The sequence below is a fragment of the Amorphotheca resinae genome, assembly GCF_003019875.1.
Source record: "Amorphotheca resinae ATCC 22711 unplaced genomic scaffold M430scaffold_15, whole genome shotgun sequence".
In the NCBI taxonomy this organism is placed as follows: Eukaryota; Fungi; Ascomycota; class Leotiomycetes; order Helotiales; family Amorphothecaceae; genus Amorphotheca; species Amorphotheca resinae.
In genome coordinates, this window is record NW_020194485.1 from 225,283 (window position 1) to 242,032 (window position 16,750).

The window sequence follows — 16,750 nt, forward strand, 5'->3', positions numbered from 1 at the left end:
ACCTGCCCTATGGGCGTGTATCTCCATCCATCATGTGTCGTAGCCGTAACAGCTGCCCCCCCTTTCAAGAAAAGACCAGCGCCCTCGCTGGTATAACCCATAAAACAGAGCAAACATGATGTGATGGAGTGAAAGTGCAGTAAAGCATGTAAAGCAAATGTAACGGTGTCAGGCCGAGCATAAAAAGGTTGTTAGAAGCGAAATTGATTAAAAAGGGGGTGTGTGAAGTGGGCAGCAGTGCAGTGCTGAACGAAATGAAGCGTCCTGAACAAAATACAATGTCCTGTAGACGTGGGTAAGGCCTGACCACAACCTTAAACTATTCGGACAAGTCCGTCTCCAACGTGTGTTGTGAATATAGCGATCTGAAGTCATCGTTGTCCTCATCTGGCGCGTAAGTCCATTGGCTCCTATGACCAAAGCAAAGCATCGTAGCAAACCGTCATATACTTAGCAACCCCTCTAAATCATCGCGTGAAACCATCAAACCGTAACGCGTAACCAGATCCCATGGTCTCTCCTTCCTACTGGTATCCGTAGAAGGCGAATGGCTGCTGAGGAGCAAACTGTGCCTGAGGGCCAAATTGATGAGGGCCGCCGAACTGCTGAGGGCTTCCGGACTGCTGAGCTGGCTGCGGAGCTGGCTGCGACATAGTCCGCGACGCGAAAACGGTTTGGGGACCGTTTAATAAAAACGCCCATTGCTTCCACGAGGTCCCGGTCCTGCGTCTGTTGGTGTATGTGCCAACCGTATGCTCTGATTACCTTGTCCTCGCTCGTCATCAGTGTGGCTTTGACCTCGTCGGACTCCTTTATCGTCTTCTTAACCCAATTCGCCAATACCAATCCTGCGTTGTCGGTCTGGATGGTAACAGCAGGCATCGTCGGGGTGAGGGCCACATCGTCCGGCGTGGTGCCAACGTTCTCGTCGTCGTTCTCCGGAAGCCACCCCCCCTTCGACAAGCATAACGCCATGTTGAACCTGTGCAGCACCTTGTACAGACGGAGTTTCCGAGCCTTGATCTTCGCTACTCTCCCTTCCCCGATTGTTCTTCTTCCATCTTGCTCCTAGGAGTTGAGGGTGTTCCTGCTGTTCCCGCTATTGTTGTCGCTGCGCTAGTTCTTGTTGTTCTTGCTAAGCCTGTTCCTAGCGTCCCAAGTCATAATCGTGTAGGTCAACATCAGCTGGCGGCGGGATTCGCTGAGGTGGCGTCAAGGCGTAGTCACTATTCTCGTGACTGCGAAGTTGACTATTGAAAGAGCTGGCGGGGTTGAGATCTGTCGATTGTTGGGAGAATTGTTGCACTTGCTCTTGGGAAGATTCTTGTGAAGATGGCGCTGATCCTGATCCTTCTCTCATCCATGCTGGGCGAGAGGGGAGATCACTGTAGACGTGCTGTCTTCTAGGCGCCTCCTCTGAGACGTATGGCTCCGGATCGGAATCGGGGTCCATGGTGGTGGTAGTGGTGCCTAAGAATCTCTTGGATACTGCTTCTATCACATTCTCGGCAGTCGCCTTCATTTCTGAAGGTATATTTGAGGATCTCCAGATCAAGGGTCGACCCGTCCTGCCGGTGCGATAGGTCTTGGAGAGCGACCCGCCATTCTCCCGCGCAGGTGATCAACAGGGGCGTCGTATCGCTACAGATGTAAACAAGCACGTGCTGACTAGGGCCATAGTGTAGATGGGGATAAGCGGCCAGGGCGCCCTGGAAGGTATGGAAGTCGAAGTCGTGGACGGTGCGGGCACTAGGTTATCCGTAAGGGCCAGGGAACCTTGATTATCACCATATATCCGAATCGTCTTGACGTCTTCTGAGTCGACGCCTAACTCATAGAACAACTGCCTCAACCAGGCTGCCTCTCTTGCTGCGTTGGACAGTGCGTAGTACTCTGTCTCGGTCGATGACAGACCACTTGCAGATGCTTTGACCTAAAGGATATGGCACCCCCGTAGAAGTTGAACAAGTATCCGATAGTCGATCTGCGCGTCTCTACGCAGCCGGCGTAGTCTGAATCGCCGGCGCCGTCGCCCACCCTGGAAGTTAAGAGTTTCTTGTCTCTTACTAGACATTCCTAGAGCATTCTGATATGCCCGTTGTCCGCCATCTCTTTGACTCCTGTATGAAACATCTTATTCCTTGTAGCATAGTTTCAAAGACTGAGATGATCGCTTCGGGGTCTTCAAAGAGGTCAGCGACGAATAGGTAAGCGTGCTTGACAGAATCGATATATGGAGTTGGAGCGTCGACGTCTTTGGCTTTCACTGGTAGGCTGCGCAATGGGTCCCCATGGGTTGGGTTTTTATATATACGGCCCAAAAACGCCTTTAAGGTCTCTCGAGTCTCGATAGAATCGTCCATAACAAACAGATCCGTCCTCGAGGGGAACACACGATCGTATGTCCCATCTATAGGCTCTTCGTCAGAGTGTATGAGTCTGTAAGCCTCATAGTGGCCCGAGGGCTGATTTGAGAACGCAAACCCAGTATCGTCAATTTCCGAATCCTCCGGCCACTAATCTGTTGGCCCTAGCAGATCTACCCATCCATCATCCTCATCACACCACGCTACCATATTCCTCCACATTGCTTTCTCTCCCGAGGTAAAAAATCGCTCGAGTGTTAGGTAGTCTCGTAAGACCCTATCATTTATAGTAGATTAGTATAAAGATTAGTATAACAATTACTAGGACACGTACCCGTCTGTAGTGAGGTAATACGTAGATAGGATGGTCGTAGTAACATTCTGTCATTCCTCTCTACTGCTTCACTTCGTAGGGATGTTTACCCCTGACGAAGCACGTTTCGAAAATGTCTGCTTCCACCTTCTTCAGCACGCCTAAGTGTAAAGCGAGGTAGATGCCGGGGAGCAGGTCAAACATGGGACGCGCCAAGGCGATGTCCTTCTGCAGAAGGGGGTTCATTGTGCCGTGGCAGGAGGAGCTCGGCGCCACTTCTCAACCTCCTCCCTATCCATCCCCTTGATTTCCTCTCTCGAGAAAGACATCACGACGTACCCAAACGGCATATAGTTCCGGAAGAAGACTTGTGGCGCGCAGCGGGACGTGCTAAAGAATGCGGCTGGTGAGGACCCGAAGATCTTATCCCTACATCGTTGTCGGACCATTTCCTTCCTGACAGCCTCACATCAGTCCCTAAAGCTCCGTTCTTCAACACTCTCATTGAGTCATTGCTATCTCTGCTCTGAAGGGATTTCAACTCATCGACGTGGTCGATGACCCTAGCTTCTTTTAAAAGCTCTTGTAATGCATACGTAGAGAAAACTCCTCCCGCATATCTACCAGAGCAGTTGAGTCACTCTACCGACAGCTTGAGCAAGCTTGAGATTGTTCCTTGGGCACTTGACAAAAGTTCATTTGAGATCCGTTATCAACTCAGTTCCAATGGTTGTAAAGAAGAACTTGATCAGTCGACGACCTGCGGATAAACAAGAAGAGAAGAGAAGCAGAATCTGGAGAACTTGGCCCCGCGGGCGAGGACACCATGCCACGGGTGCCGATAGGATCCCGATATCCACCGGCATTTAAGCCTACCGGCATTGTACGGCTTCAAAAATGCTACCACTCGAGCTACTCTTGACGCTGATCAGACGGTTACCACAGGATGGCTGTGGCTGTGGCTGTTGCGGCCCTTGTGCCAGATACGGCGCCTCTCGTAAAGGAAGACCCCCTTATTTAGGCCAGCTTCCTTGAAAACTGAAGCACCGAGTATGTCCCAACACTCGCAAAAGCTGCCGGAACATGCCCTTCCTCAGCATTGATGAATGATCCCTTCTGGCGAGCGTCACCAACTAGTACAACAAGATGTAAAGTCGGAAAATGTAGAATCATTATGATAAACGTAGTCATCATTATCATCGCGGTAGACGGCACCTGGGGCACCAGAAGACTGCAAGATTGGAGTGCGCGGGGTGCCGGGTGTCGCTGGAGTACCTGGAGTACCTGGAGTACCTAGTGCCGATGTACTGCCGCGCGTGCGCTGCATCCCTGCAAGAAGGTTAGTCTCTTCTCTGTGGTCATCGTAGGGAAAGCTGACAGGGTTTGATACTCGTGTCTACAACCAATGTAGGATGTGTGAACAGCATCATCAACTTTAACCGTTCCAAAATCCAGATCATCCTCAACAGAGCGGGGTAAGCGTCTCAGCTGCGTCCATGTCTCGAATCGGGGCTGCTAGGTCTCCCATTATCTTTCTTTAGAGGATCTGCCGCAGGCACGCTCTCGGGCACCTTGAGTTAGACTCCGATACTTAATTCTAAAAACAATTAGAAAACAGATAAGACATTTCTACAAAGTTGATTCGGAACATACGTCGCTGGGGCGGAAGTTTCAAGTTTTCTGCCCATGTCGACGGTCAGTCGACCCGGCAGAAACATTCTCCTGTGAGTTGGCACGGCTCCGGCGAGCTAGTAGCGGCAACCTTCTTTTGGCGAGAGCTTCCTCGTCATTGATGAGCATTGTAGGATCAAGAGATTGAACCTAACATAAACTCTCGATATTTGCTAGCGACTTGTTTGGTCGGGGTCTTGGTTCCCATAAAAAGCAAGTTTACATGCTTTTGTGCACTCCAGAGGGGGCTGTTATCCCTATATTATCATTAGTCGGCTGGATGCAACTAGCTATGATCTATCCCCGGACAAACTTACCTCTCCTCCATTTTGCAAGTCCCAGGGGTCAGAGGTATGTCCCAGGAACTTCGTCCTGTCCAGTACCTCTTCTAGTTCCTCGATTGCCTTTTCTATGCCTTCCGCGTGTTGGTCGTCTTCTGCGTCGTCTGTGATAGCTTGGCACTTGCCATAGGTCCATATCCTCTAGCCAACAGAACTTGTCTGAGCATTATCTGGATAATGAGTCCAGGAGACTTTGAAGTTGAGAAAGTTGGTCCAGTGGGGTAGAGATATTCGTATTTATCGACCAGCCTTCGCGGGTCAAGACATGTAATCCATGTCTGAGAGAGCCCATGCCTCTCAATACGGCTTTCCATAAGAAGAAATCGGCAACGAACCACCTATCACGGCTTGGATCACCGCCGTTACGAATATCAGAAGCGCCGCAGTTGTAAGCATAGGTAAGCAGGTGTCCAAAACTTGGTAATTAGATGGACAGAAGCTGATACAACTCGTCTATTCCCCTTTAGAATTAAAGAGCAATCTTTCAGTATCAGCTCTTGAGCGTCCAAACTGTCTTACTGACTTCCATAATCCATTTTGTTGCGCAGCAAGTAGCTCTCTGTACAACCGGGTTGACGTATTTGTTCAACTGGTTGCCTGATATTGAGGAGATGAAGCGCACACAAGGGACCGCAGGGATTTAGCTTAATCCGAATATTCTCGGGACATCAATGGACATGATGTAGTACCCCAGTTGACTGGTTCGATATTTATGGACTGTAGGCTATGCTCAGGGACGCCAAAGTAAAGCCGCCGAAAGATATCAGCCAGGTAGAGAAAGACCTAGTGGGCCTTTCTGTAGGCTTTAAGGTAGGCGGTGATGATAACAAGGCCAAGCGGATTTCAAGCCTTTCCAGGTAATTGTAGGCCAATCAAAGGCAGCTCGGCGCTCTCTCGCTAGATCATAAGATGCTTTGTTGCACCACTGATGATGGTGAAGGTCCCACGAAGCCATCTGATTGAGGCATCGTTTGCATGCTACCGAACGCTTTGATGGAGCCATGTCGTCGTAGGTGTCCACCCTGTCACGAACTGGTTTAGAAGCCATTGATGCACATGGAACATGTTGATTTGGCTCTTCAGCGCAGCGGCTACCCCGCTCCCTCTTCGCTGTGTCGGGAAGAGATCCTGGATGAAAGGGGGTTGCCGTATTAGGGTTTCAGTTCCGCTTCTGTGGCAATCTCCTCGCTATTCAGAACAGTGCTGCCGTGTATATGCTGTCATGCGCGCATCTCTTACACATCACCAGTCGCTTGAAACCAAATCCTTGGACAAACAGGGCTTGGTCTTGTGTTTTTTGTCTTTCGTGTGTTGTGGAAGGAACGGAAGCTTGCTGAGATAGCCAGTACGGTGTTGAAAGGGGATCTGTGCTAGGACCTGGTAAGCATTAGCAAGAAGTCAGAGCCTGGGGGGTATTGAAGGGATGGCACATTGTTTCTGTCAAGTTCCGCCATTGCCCCTGTTGGGTCAACATCCATGAGAGCTCTGGAATTTACAAAACTTCGCACAAAACTTCGCGAACGCACTCTGTTCTAAATAGCGAGAAAGATTGCCAATCTTCTCATATATCTCGCCGCAAAAGCCCTTTCCAATATAGTGATGATGTTGGACTCTGTAGTAGGTTCTTGCTGCCGAATTGTGCTAGAAGATGCCATAGATATGACAGATTCAGAAGTGTGAATGCTCGTTCTCCTCCAGAGAATGGCAGAGATAGATATCGGTTTAAATAGCCGATCAATAATCACTGCTACAGCCAGTTCGAAGCCCATTTCAGGGGACCCATTGGTTCAAGGACGGGTCTTGTTGGAGACTACTCTGCAATTAGTAGGTTCCGGTTACAACTAGACACTTCTTATCTTACTCTTGAGACTGCGTCAAGTTGTTAGCCATACCTTACGACAGGCTCATTGTTGTCATCATCGCTCGAGTCGTCATCGTCCTCGGCAGCAACCTCGATGACAGGAGTCAAGTTCGACTATCATGGTTAGCGGGTCGCCGTCGATGTGAAAGTGATGTACTTACATTGTGGCGATACGTGTCCACCAAAACGTCCAAGGTTTAGTGAATCCAGAGACGGACATCAATGGCGACCAACATCACTTCGGCGATGGTCCGGGGAGCCGTCATCTGGACATGGAAGCAAGCTTGATGGATTTGGGATTCGACCCTTCGTGTGAAACTCCTCTGTCGGGATGTGATCTTTGCTTCAAGATTTCGACAGTGGCTGGGACGACAGGATGCGCGGCGACGGTGGCTGTGACCCGATCTGAGAGGGCGAGAAGGCGTCACTCATTGTTTGCAGGCTTATTTTAGGTGCAGAGTCCATATCACTGCAAGTTGAATGGTTGTTGTTTGTCAGACATCGTAATTGGCGGTCTGGACTCAAGACAGATTCGTCTTTGTTGATTTATCTTTGCAATGAGCTGTTGCTGCTCTTTGATCATATGACCCTGAATTCTTGTCCTCGCTGTGATTCCGTCAAGATTCGGAACTTGGAGGATTAGGTACGAAGTCGGTCTTGCTGATCAGTTCCCCTATGTCTTACCCTCGCCTGGCCAGGTCCTCTCTAGGACTGTGTCTAGGTCTAGCTGTGTCGTGGGCTTTGTCCTTGCTGGCTCGAACGCATGTGTGCTGGGATTGAAGAGAGGGGGATGAAGATCCTAGGACGACTGCATCGTCCCCATTAGGTTGTTCCCGAGACAATTCCCAATTTGCGCTCCAAGATAGAATATGTCCAGAGGCAGTTGTAGCAGGGGCTCACAGGATCGACTTGGATTCGTCTAAACAAAGACGCAAAGCCAGGGCCTGGAGCACCCCGTGTCTGGGTCGACGACTACTACTTCCCCAAAGTCCCTTGACGCGTTCACTGAAGTTCATTGGAAGGAGGGTTTGTCGGTCTCGACTTTCTCGGATGTAAAGACCACTTTGTATTCGCGGCCTTGAGTGCGCTTTGAAACGTTTGTGCTTGAGCTCGTCTCTGAGCTCTGTTTCTTTTGAGCCAGGTGCCGAGACTTGGCATTGGTGTTTTTAGTGTTCTAGAGGTCAAGTTAACTTAATCGTCAAGGGCGTGCGAATTATCGAGGGCGTTTGAATTATCGAGGAAGTGCAAATCGTCGAGGAGGTGTAGATCATCATTGATCAAGGGCATGTCTTGCTCAGCTTTTCTCTGAGTCTGAATGTTGGAAGAAGGCAGGATTGCCATTGATTGTTTTCGGCTCACTAAGCATCTTTACCATGAACGCAGCAGCCTTATATGTTGTTGCTTTGATCGATTTGTATCGGCCCCTCCGCGCTGAACGCTGCCTGGTGTGGAAGAAAGACACTAAAACTCTAATATTAATCACTCGCTATTTGGAAGATTGGATGGAATAGAAGAATAATTCTCGAGAAACCGGGCTTGAACATGCTTGTGCAGGTATGATAGTGGATGAGATAATAGCGACTCGTATAGAATCACCGCGCTTAGGACTTTTGATTTTATGACGAACTTCAACGCAAGTCCCAGCCTCATGTGACAGGCTCTGTCAGTTGACAATTATAGAGTTCGGCACAGCGTTAATGAGCTACCCCTTAGCTTAGAGAAGTAGTTGTGAAAGGAAGATCTGAGTAGCCAGGAACCATGGTCCATCTTTGATGGTCGCGATTTTGCTTCGGGAGAACATACTGTTCCATTGCAGCCCCGCGCCTTGAAATTGAAAATATTAGTGCAGTTCTGTCACACTCCTTAAAGCCGTTTTCGGTAGGTCCGAAGAATGCTTCTGCTTATATTGGAAGAGAAAGAATTGGGGGGTACAAAGAACGTAGGTGATAGACCAGGTGGTTGGAGTCAGGATTCAATCAATGAATGATTTGTTGACAGTGTGCCACGTTCTTCTGATAATTCCTGGATTGTCTCGGGATAGGCAGGTTGCTTAATGCAGCATATGGTGTGTCTGTCTAAAGGTTTGAATTAGCATTTGCATAATCACAAGTGTCTGAGTGTCTGAGTACTTACAGAATAGATAAGAACTAGATTCCAGAACAGGTGACCGTTGATCAGATTGTTCGAGCCGACAACAAGACATGACGCAGGAAGTGAGTTAAGGTTGTCGTGATATCTCTCTTGATAGTCTCCAAGGTCTTCCAGGTCCTAATCCTCATTTTAGGCCAAGGCAAAGCCTGTAGGGAACAAGTATCTTTGTGATATTCCAAAACGAGATCTGGCATACCCGATCCCTCGGAATTGATTGTGCAAATTCAGACAGCATGGATAGATGAAAGTAGCAGCCATCAAAGAAATACTATAGTATGTCCGGTGCAGGTCCTGGATTTTCGTCATTTCTTAACTGGCGTGTCTCGCGTGTGCCCCGTGAGATAAGGTGGCGCGCATGTTCATTTGCTGTTGAGGATTTCCTTACAATCCTTACTGATTATGATCGAGAGTGTTGTTGTTGGTGTCGAGAGATGGGTTTCCGTTTCCTCCGCTTGTTGAACAAATGGATACCTTCTCACGCTCCCCTTTCGCTTTGGCTTTTTTCTCGCGGTCTCAGCTAGATCCCACGGGAATAGGGTAGAAGCAAAACTATCAAGGAACGTATCTAAGCCTGAATATCGTCTTGCATGACTCTACAGGACTCGTAAATGGCCCTTCTCTCTTTTTGAAAACGACCCTGAACGACACGGCTTTGATCCTGGAACATGAGTCTCGAATGCGTTGTGATGTTGTTATCAATTGCCATGTCTCAATTGACGTCGTGAACTTTGCGGGGTCTCCGGGTTTAAGACGATCTCTGTCAGAACTGTGACGAAAGTCGATGTCTTGCCTGTGCCAAAAGGCTTATGTACTAATGTAACTTCAAGAGTGTCTGAAAGGGGGGGCATAGAAAGCCCTTCGCCTGCCGTTAAATGATCTAGAGCAGGGTCACTGATGGAGCGGAGGTAATGTGAGAAACTCCGCCTCGCTTAAGCCGTCAAGGTCGGACTCCGACTCCGTAAAAATCATAAACAGATAGACAGCCTCTCAGTAACACATGCTGAATCTCCAAAGAAGGTAAAACTTGATTTGTATTTGAGTAATATATATAAGGATGACTTCAAAATTTAGAAATGGGAAGGCAAGGGGAGTTTATATAAGAGATGTTGAGATGGCACAGCCGCACAGATCAGAGCAGGGCCAGTAACAGAAGTACAAACAACTCAAACACTCAAACACTCAAACATGCGCCATAACAGGGGAAATCAAGAGCCAGTAACTATACTGTAAAACAACAAACATATGTTGAGAAAGCAATCCAATAATTCATACTACCTACCAAACAACAGTTGAGTTACTGCTGCTATCCGCTAAGGTAAGCAAACTGTTTCCAGCAATCGTACCTAAGCGAGCCCCTTTTCCTCAATTATGGTCATGTGATCCACAGGGTGCCAGCAGCCGACGGGAAGGAACCCTGTGGTGTTTCGGTTTGAAGCATAAAGGTTTCAGGTGTTTGTACAAATTGAGGAGAGGTTTTGCTGCTTGGATCTTCGGTTTGATTGACTAAGGTGCTGCGATTACGGCTTGTGTATGCCAGTAAGAAACCTACCTTATGTAGAAGAGACTCAAATTCCCTGCCTTCTATACAAAGCATGAGCGTTGCTCGATGCAGATGCATACAACAATGGGTTGGAATTCCATAATTTCATAATCCTTCCATTGTAAAATTATTGGGGGTCACATTCTGGTGTGTTCACGTGACGGATACGTACAGTTTTTGCCAGTAGGTACACAACAGCAAGGATTGTATGCATCAGAAACAAACTTCTAATAATGTCTCGGCAACGAGAATGAATACTCATAAGCCAAGAATGACTCAGATGCTCAATGCATCCTCGCTATCGACCCTTCTGGTCAGTGAACCCGCGAGACCTAGCATCCTCCTACCTAGCAAATCATCACTGCTTGCTAGGCTGACGAGACTCTTCTTGCGTTTGCCAATGCCCTGTTCCTTCTCTAGCCTCCGAGCACGCATCTCTTCTCTTATCAGCTTCTCCTTCCGCCTCCTCTCCGCTTTCTGATCCGCATCTCTAGCCTTTCCCTTTCGGGAACTGCTCATTGACATCTCTAAGCCCATGTCTTCTTCCCCGCTACTCTCCGTCCTCCGTTTCGGGGGATGGCCGTTGATATGCATCGTGCCCCCGGCATCTGGATTTCCAGGATATAGCGAGCGGTGCCTCTTTCGTTCCGATTCGGCGAATACGGTGTCGATCCAACGAGCGCAGCGGAATATGTGTTTCCAGCCTTCGGGGAACACACTTACAAACTGTAGGAAGCCGTGACTAATACCTGGAACCAGGGACTCTTCGACGACATCTCGTCCATCAAATTCTTTGCCCAGATGCTCATTGTTTGCCTGTTCAGCCTGACGTTTTGCGAGTTTGGCACGTCGCAAACGCCCGGCGAATATGACTGTATCGTCAACCAACGGATCTCGCTCGCCAGTCAGTAAGTAAGTCTTGGGAAATTGCGCCAGTAAAGAATCAGGAGCCAAAATTGGAGAAAGGAGGTAATCCTGGGAGAAATCGGGTCGATTATGTGGCCCGATGTATAGGATGATCATTGCCCTCATCATTTCAGGGCTGAGAATCCGATCGTTGAAGTACGATAGCATTGATGACATTGCGAGTCTTGTCTTAAGCGGTTCAGGATGATGCAAACCAGAAGGCCCGCGGTCATGACTTGGTTTAAGAGTGGGGGAGAGATGCCCCGGGGGCGCAGTAGAGTACTGAGGGGAGGGTCCAGTCGTGGCTGTGACCGTGGCATCGTCATTCAGGGGTGGTGTTGCCGCATTCTGTGGTGAGAAGTAGTCATCTTCATCAGATTGATGCGGCGTCCCTGCGGCTAACGTATAATGCATATCTTTTCTTCGCAGGATATTTTTATTCGTTTTTCGCATCTGTCTGTCTTTGATAAGAGACATTTGCTCATCTGACATCCAGTTCCCTATGTTCATGTCTAGTGATGGGTAGACAAGGACAAGGCCTTCGGGAATTGGAAGGGGGGCTTGCCCTTGATATTGAAGCTGGTTGATCGAGCCAGATTCGATGATCATGAGAGTGAGGCCCGTGGCCAGATTTCCTCCGGCACTGTCCCCAGTAATCACGATTCGAGGGACCACATCCCCGGAGAGGCCGACGCAGCGACCCCGGCTGGCAATGATCGTTCTGTAGACATCGAAACATTCATTCAACGCATATGGATACGGAAATTCAGGTGCCTTGCGATAATCCAAACTCAAAACTGGAAGACCGGTCTTCCCAGCCCATGCCAGTAATTTATCATCATGTGTTCGTGGGTCCATCGCTACGAACCCCCCGCCGGGCACATCCAGAACCATCTTTGTGTGGTTCTTTAACTCCGAGAGAGGTCCATCGAAGTATAACCATCCATGCACCGGCTCCTTGTAATCGCTATACGGTGGTCTTGGGATTCTGATTGCTCGCGGCGGGTATCGCATAAGCCTTGGACGCAATAGATTCTGAATGAATTTCAAGTATGGTGTTGTGCCTTTGTTCCAGCTGACTCGCAGATGATCGACGGTCAACACCCCTCTAACCTTTCTAACTTTCTCATCCGCTTGCTCAGCAGCTATGAGATAATACGCAGTAAACACCATACTGGCGAGATCCCTCAGCCACTTCCGCCGTATACGCATAGCCGTCCAGAACCCGGCATCCAGCGCCGTTGTGACCCACGTCGCTCGAAAATACGATCGTGTGTAGAGATTTGCGAGGGGTTCAGGGCATTCGAGACCCAGAAGCTTCCCCAGATTTCGTGCGACGTAGAAGTAGAGGAGGGTTATAACGAGGGTCTGCCAGGGTGTGATGAATTTGGAGAGACGTCGCGAAAGCTTTCGGATGTAGGGCGGGCCATGTTGATTCCCTCTATCAAGAGGTTAGAAAAGTGCTGGTCCGACTTGGGATTGGAGATATACCTGAAGAGGTAGAAGGACCAGAAGGAGACAACAGCCAGGACCTGGATCTTGCGAAATCGCACTGAAGGACGACCCAAGACATGATCTGCCTGCGGTTTAGTATTTGAGCGATATAATGTGATGGAAAGCTGCCCTACCTATCATCTTGAAATGCGAAGGAAGAGGAAGAATAATAGGTGGTTAAGAAAACAATCAAAAAAAGGAGCGACAGGCACTTCTTGACATGTGCGCGTGCGAGAAAGCAACGCCGTCAAACATGCAGAGCTAGCCAGCCACAATCTACTCAAATTCTACCCTATCCAGAAGGTGAAAGGAGCAAGCCATACACGATCAACGAGAAGGTTGCAGCGGAAGAAGAGGAGACTCTAGGAAGTGAGGAAGTGAGGATGATGCGTAGGTCCAGTGGTGGTTGTGGTTGTGGTTGTCGCGGCGCACATCGTGGACGTCGCAGATGACAGTTGACAGTTGAATCCTACGGCAGCAAAAGAAGAAGAATGGACCTCGGAAGAAACACGAGGTTTGGCAGGTCGTGGAGGAATCTCTGGAGAGATCAGAAAAGATCATTGGAGCAGAGGTCATCGAGCATTCGACGGTTGACATGTGAAAATGCTGACAAAGACGCGTCACATGTCAGCCGATTGTTGTCTGAACATTAAAACCTTCAGCCTTTTAAACCTTCAGACTTCAGCCTTGCATCTGACTTGAACTCGACGGCGTCTCCCAATCTCCAGCCTTGCCAGCCCCTTTCTCCCCCTATTCAAAGATCCCCTCTCATGGCCTTGGGTTTCCGACGCGTCAACGGGCTCGCCAGGGATATCAACCCGGGTTAGACCAGCACACCGTATTACCAGCATCCTAATTTACTCCGCCAAGCTGCCCCATCTTCTGTGGAGTCTGGACGCGTTCGAGACCCGTATTTTCCGCAGGATCCGATGTTTCTTGGCGGGGTCCCACGGTTCTCCCGTTTCATCTGATGCTCGTCCAGGGCAGGGGGCGCGGAAAGTTTTTACGGAGCAATATGAAACCAAGGGACGGTTGTACCGCGAGTGTACCGCGAGCGGGCGGCCCTTTACTACCCGTTAAGTTTCGACAGTTCTGTTATAGACTCGAAGATACCCGACACAACCAAAGACGGCTCTTCAATTGCACTTACGATTTTCACCGCGAATCCTCCTGTGTATAGTCGTGTCAATGATGAGCGTCTCCCAACCAGTCAAGACCCGTCTCCACTTGTACCCGGTCTGGGCATCCAAAAAAAAACTCCGCTTCGCTTCAGCATTACTGCCGCCCCCGTCTCGAACTGGCCAGACCTCGCAATTGTGCAGACATCCGTGATGCTCTGCTGTCCCTATGCAGAACTGACTGCAGCGGAATCTCCAATCAAAGGGAAACCCTCTATAAAATAACGTGGCCATCAATGAGCCCCCCCTGAGCCGAGGGGTCTTGGCTCTTGGCTTCGTGTTCTGTCTGTTCAACGTCTCTTCAGTCTTCAACCTCATTCTCTCTTTTTCTTTTCTTTAATTTCTCTCTTCTCTCTCTTCTATCTCACTGCAAAACCAACGGTAATTGAAGGGAATGATTTCTTTTGTATCTACCTCCTGGAGAGGCCGCATTTGAAGCATCAACTTACAACCATCTTGTTCTGATCATTGCACCACTCGCTCCACCGCCCCTCGACTTGACCTGGGAGGGACCAGTCATTACTCATTGACCTCGCCACTTCACACGAGACTAGACCCCAGCAGACCTGCGATCCCTCGTTCAAAAGAGCCTCACGAAGTCAACATGTCCGAAGATTTCTCTGCTCCCGCTGCGAGCCAGCCCGCCGCCGCCGACCTCCACGAACCCGAACGCCCCTCGCGGCAACCCATCGACCAGAACCCCAAACCCGCACAATCACGCAAATCCACCATGTCGAATAAGGGAACCATTGATATTTCAGGCCTGGAGATACCGCTCGAGAGCGAGCCGGATCATCATAAGAGCAAACATTGGACTGGGTTTGATGGGTATCTTGTATGTCATTCTCGAATCCTTCAAACTTAATAACATTCTTTGCCTTTGCCTTCCCCAGACTGCATTCGCAGTGAGGAATTGATATGCTTCTTGGTTGAAAGTAACGTAACTAATGTCATTTCCGTTCAGGTCGGACCAATCGACGTAGAGCGCCATTCCAAGCTTCCCTACTTCCTTCGTCTCCAAGGCAGCGTAGTTCCCCGGATGATCATTCCCATCATGCTCGTCGGCGCCTGGTCAACGATTATTACCTGGCTCGATCAGGCCCGCGGAAAGAATCGTAAGGCCCCTAGCCTCCTTACCCGCCGTTCCCGCACAGGAAGACGTAGGAATGATGCTGACCAGGAATATATAGTCGGTGTGAATCAACTGTTGCTCACAGTTCTGGGGTTCGTGGTTGCGTTCACGCTATCATTTCGCACTTCTACTGCTTATGAACGGTAATTCTCTTTCCTCCCTTTTCCGCACCCCTCCAAATACTAAGAAAACTAGATATTCCGATGGTCGTAAGGCTTGGGCAACTTTGACCGTGCAATCGCGCAACCTTGCCCGCTATTTCTGGATACACATCGACGAGCGAGAAGGCGACCAGGGGAAAGATGATATACTAACCAAACTGTATGTATCTCGCCTCTCGTTTCTGTTCCATACTCCCCGGCCCCGGCCCCATGCACTGACTCCCACATAGAACAGCAATCAACCTTATTCTGGCATTCGCCATCTCGCTCAAACACCGACTCCGCTTCGAGCCCTACGCGCACTATCCTGATATCACCCACCTGACCCGCCACCTGGACACCTTCGCCAGATCAGCATGGGGCCCAGATCTCGAGGTCGAGGAGAAGAAGAACTGGTGGAAAGAGGTGGGCGAGTACTTGGGCCTGTCTTTCGCGCGGAGTAATCCGCGGAAGACAATCAAGAGGGCGACGAAGCCGCTGGGGAACCTGCCGCTGGAGATCCTGCAATATCTTAGTGCGTACGCCGAGGAGATGAGTGACAATGGCCAGTTGAAGAGTCCGATTATCTATGGGCAGATCAGTATGTTTCCTTTTCCCTATCCTCCTGCAGCGGGAGCAGGAGGGGAGGGGCGAAAGCTAATGGTAGATAGTGACATCCCTCGCCAGTCTTTGTGACACCATGGCCTCCGCCGAGCGAGTCCTTACTACCCCGCTCCCAGTAGGGTACAACATCCTCATCTCACAGATCACTCTCCTCTATGTCTACTTGCTCCCCTTCCAGCTCGTCACCGCTCTTGGCTGGATTGCCATCCCGGCCACTATCGTCGCCGCCTACATGATCCTTGGGCTGGCGACCGTCGGAAACCAGCTTGAAGACCCTTTCGGCGACGACGTCAACGATCTCCCGCTCGACCACTATTGCGATGAGCTAAGGCGCGAACTCGATGTGTTGACGAGCAGCCCCAGGATGAAGTTCAGCGAGATGATCGCCGCCGAGGAGGAAAAGAACCCCGTTCTTTGGCCTTTGAGTATGAGCGGGCATGATGAGTGGCGGCAGAAGGAAATAGATGATATCAGGAACGCGTTGAAATCTAAGGTGGTGATCGGGCATGCGAGGCCAGGTAGTAGGGGACAGGCTAGCGGGAAACCTTCCAGTCAGAATAGCATACTCAAGCCGAGCAGGGCTTCGAGCGGCGTCACGGTTTAAGAATCTTGTCTTTTTTCTTTTAGATCGAGTCTCTGTTTTATATTGCATACAAGAAAAGCCAGCGTCTGGTTTCTGATTACTCACATAGCGAGGTGTTGTCGGGGGTTACAGGGCTGTTTTTCCTAGCCCCAAACATTGGGAGGCGTTTTTTGAATGCGATAGATTTCATGATGGACACTTTTCTGTGTCTCCAATAGATTTCTCATTGTTGCTTTCCTCATGCATGACAGCTTGGACTCACAAATGACTGCCGGCTGATTATAAGATGGGTGGTGTGGTGCTGCAGGTGAAGATCTTTAATGTTATGGAGATGAATACTTGAAGAGCGAGTTCAGTTTCAAGGTCGAATGGAAGACAGCTGACAGGTGGTTCTAGATACTTCGATGATAAATCTGAGCACATAAAAAGATTCAACTAAGGATAGTGTCC

General features: G+C 49.5%; 5 protein-coding genes across 5 annotated transcripts; 1 reads left to right on the plus strand and 4 right to left on the minus strand.

The window, feature by feature from the left end:
* Window positions 1–301: 301 nt before the first annotated feature.
* On the minus strand, window positions 302–1,061 carry M430DRAFT_195301 (hypothetical protein). The gene has a single exon (XM_024864098.1). It carries the CDS (start codon window positions 973–975, stop codon window positions 484–486), a length of 492 nt encoding a protein of 163 aa, XP_024716461.1. The 5' UTR covers window positions 976–1,061; the 3' UTR covers window positions 302–483.
* An 86-nt stretch (window positions 1,062–1,147) lies between these two features.
* Window positions 1,148–2,925, minus strand: M430DRAFT_23426 (hypothetical protein; the record flags this gene model as incomplete). The annotated part of the gene is made up of 4 exons (XM_024864899.1): window positions 1,148–1,606; window positions 1,670–1,933; window positions 2,073–2,516; window positions 2,773–2,925. 4 exons carry the CDS (start codon window positions 2,923–2,925, stop codon window positions 1,148–1,150), a joined length of 1,320 nt encoding a protein of 439 aa, XP_024716462.1.
* A 771-nt stretch (window positions 2,926–3,696) lies between these two features.
* On the minus strand, window positions 3,697–4,183 carry M430DRAFT_46076 (hypothetical protein; the record flags this gene model as incomplete). The annotated part of the gene is made up of 3 exons (XM_024867816.1): window positions 4,058–4,183; window positions 3,863–4,008; window positions 3,697–3,795 (listed from the first exon to the last, which is right to left on the minus strand). Exons 1-3 carry the CDS (start codon window positions 4,137–4,139, stop codon window positions 3,697–3,699), a joined length of 327 nt encoding a protein of 108 aa, XP_024716463.1. The 5' UTR covers window positions 4,140–4,183.
* Window positions 4,184–10,519: 6,336 nt separating this feature from the next.
* M430DRAFT_31845 (hypothetical protein) lies at window positions 10,520–12,784 on the minus strand (the record flags this gene model as incomplete). The annotated part of the gene is made up of 3 exons (XM_024866062.1): window positions 10,520–12,590; window positions 12,641–12,725; window positions 12,778–12,784. 3 exons carry the CDS (start codon window positions 12,782–12,784, stop codon window positions 10,520–10,522), a joined length of 2,163 nt encoding a protein of 720 aa, XP_024716464.1.
* Window positions 12,785–14,425: 1,641 nt separating this feature from the next.
* M430DRAFT_23430 (hypothetical protein) lies at window positions 14,426–16,321 on the plus strand (the record flags this gene model as incomplete). The annotated part of the gene is made up of 6 exons (XM_024864900.1): window positions 14,426–14,656; window positions 14,786–14,936; window positions 15,012–15,096; window positions 15,149–15,274; window positions 15,345–15,694; window positions 15,765–16,321. 6 exons carry the CDS (start codon window positions 14,426–14,428, stop codon window positions 16,319–16,321), a joined length of 1,500 nt encoding a protein of 499 aa, XP_024716465.1.
* Window positions 16,322–16,750: the final 429 nt, after the last annotated feature.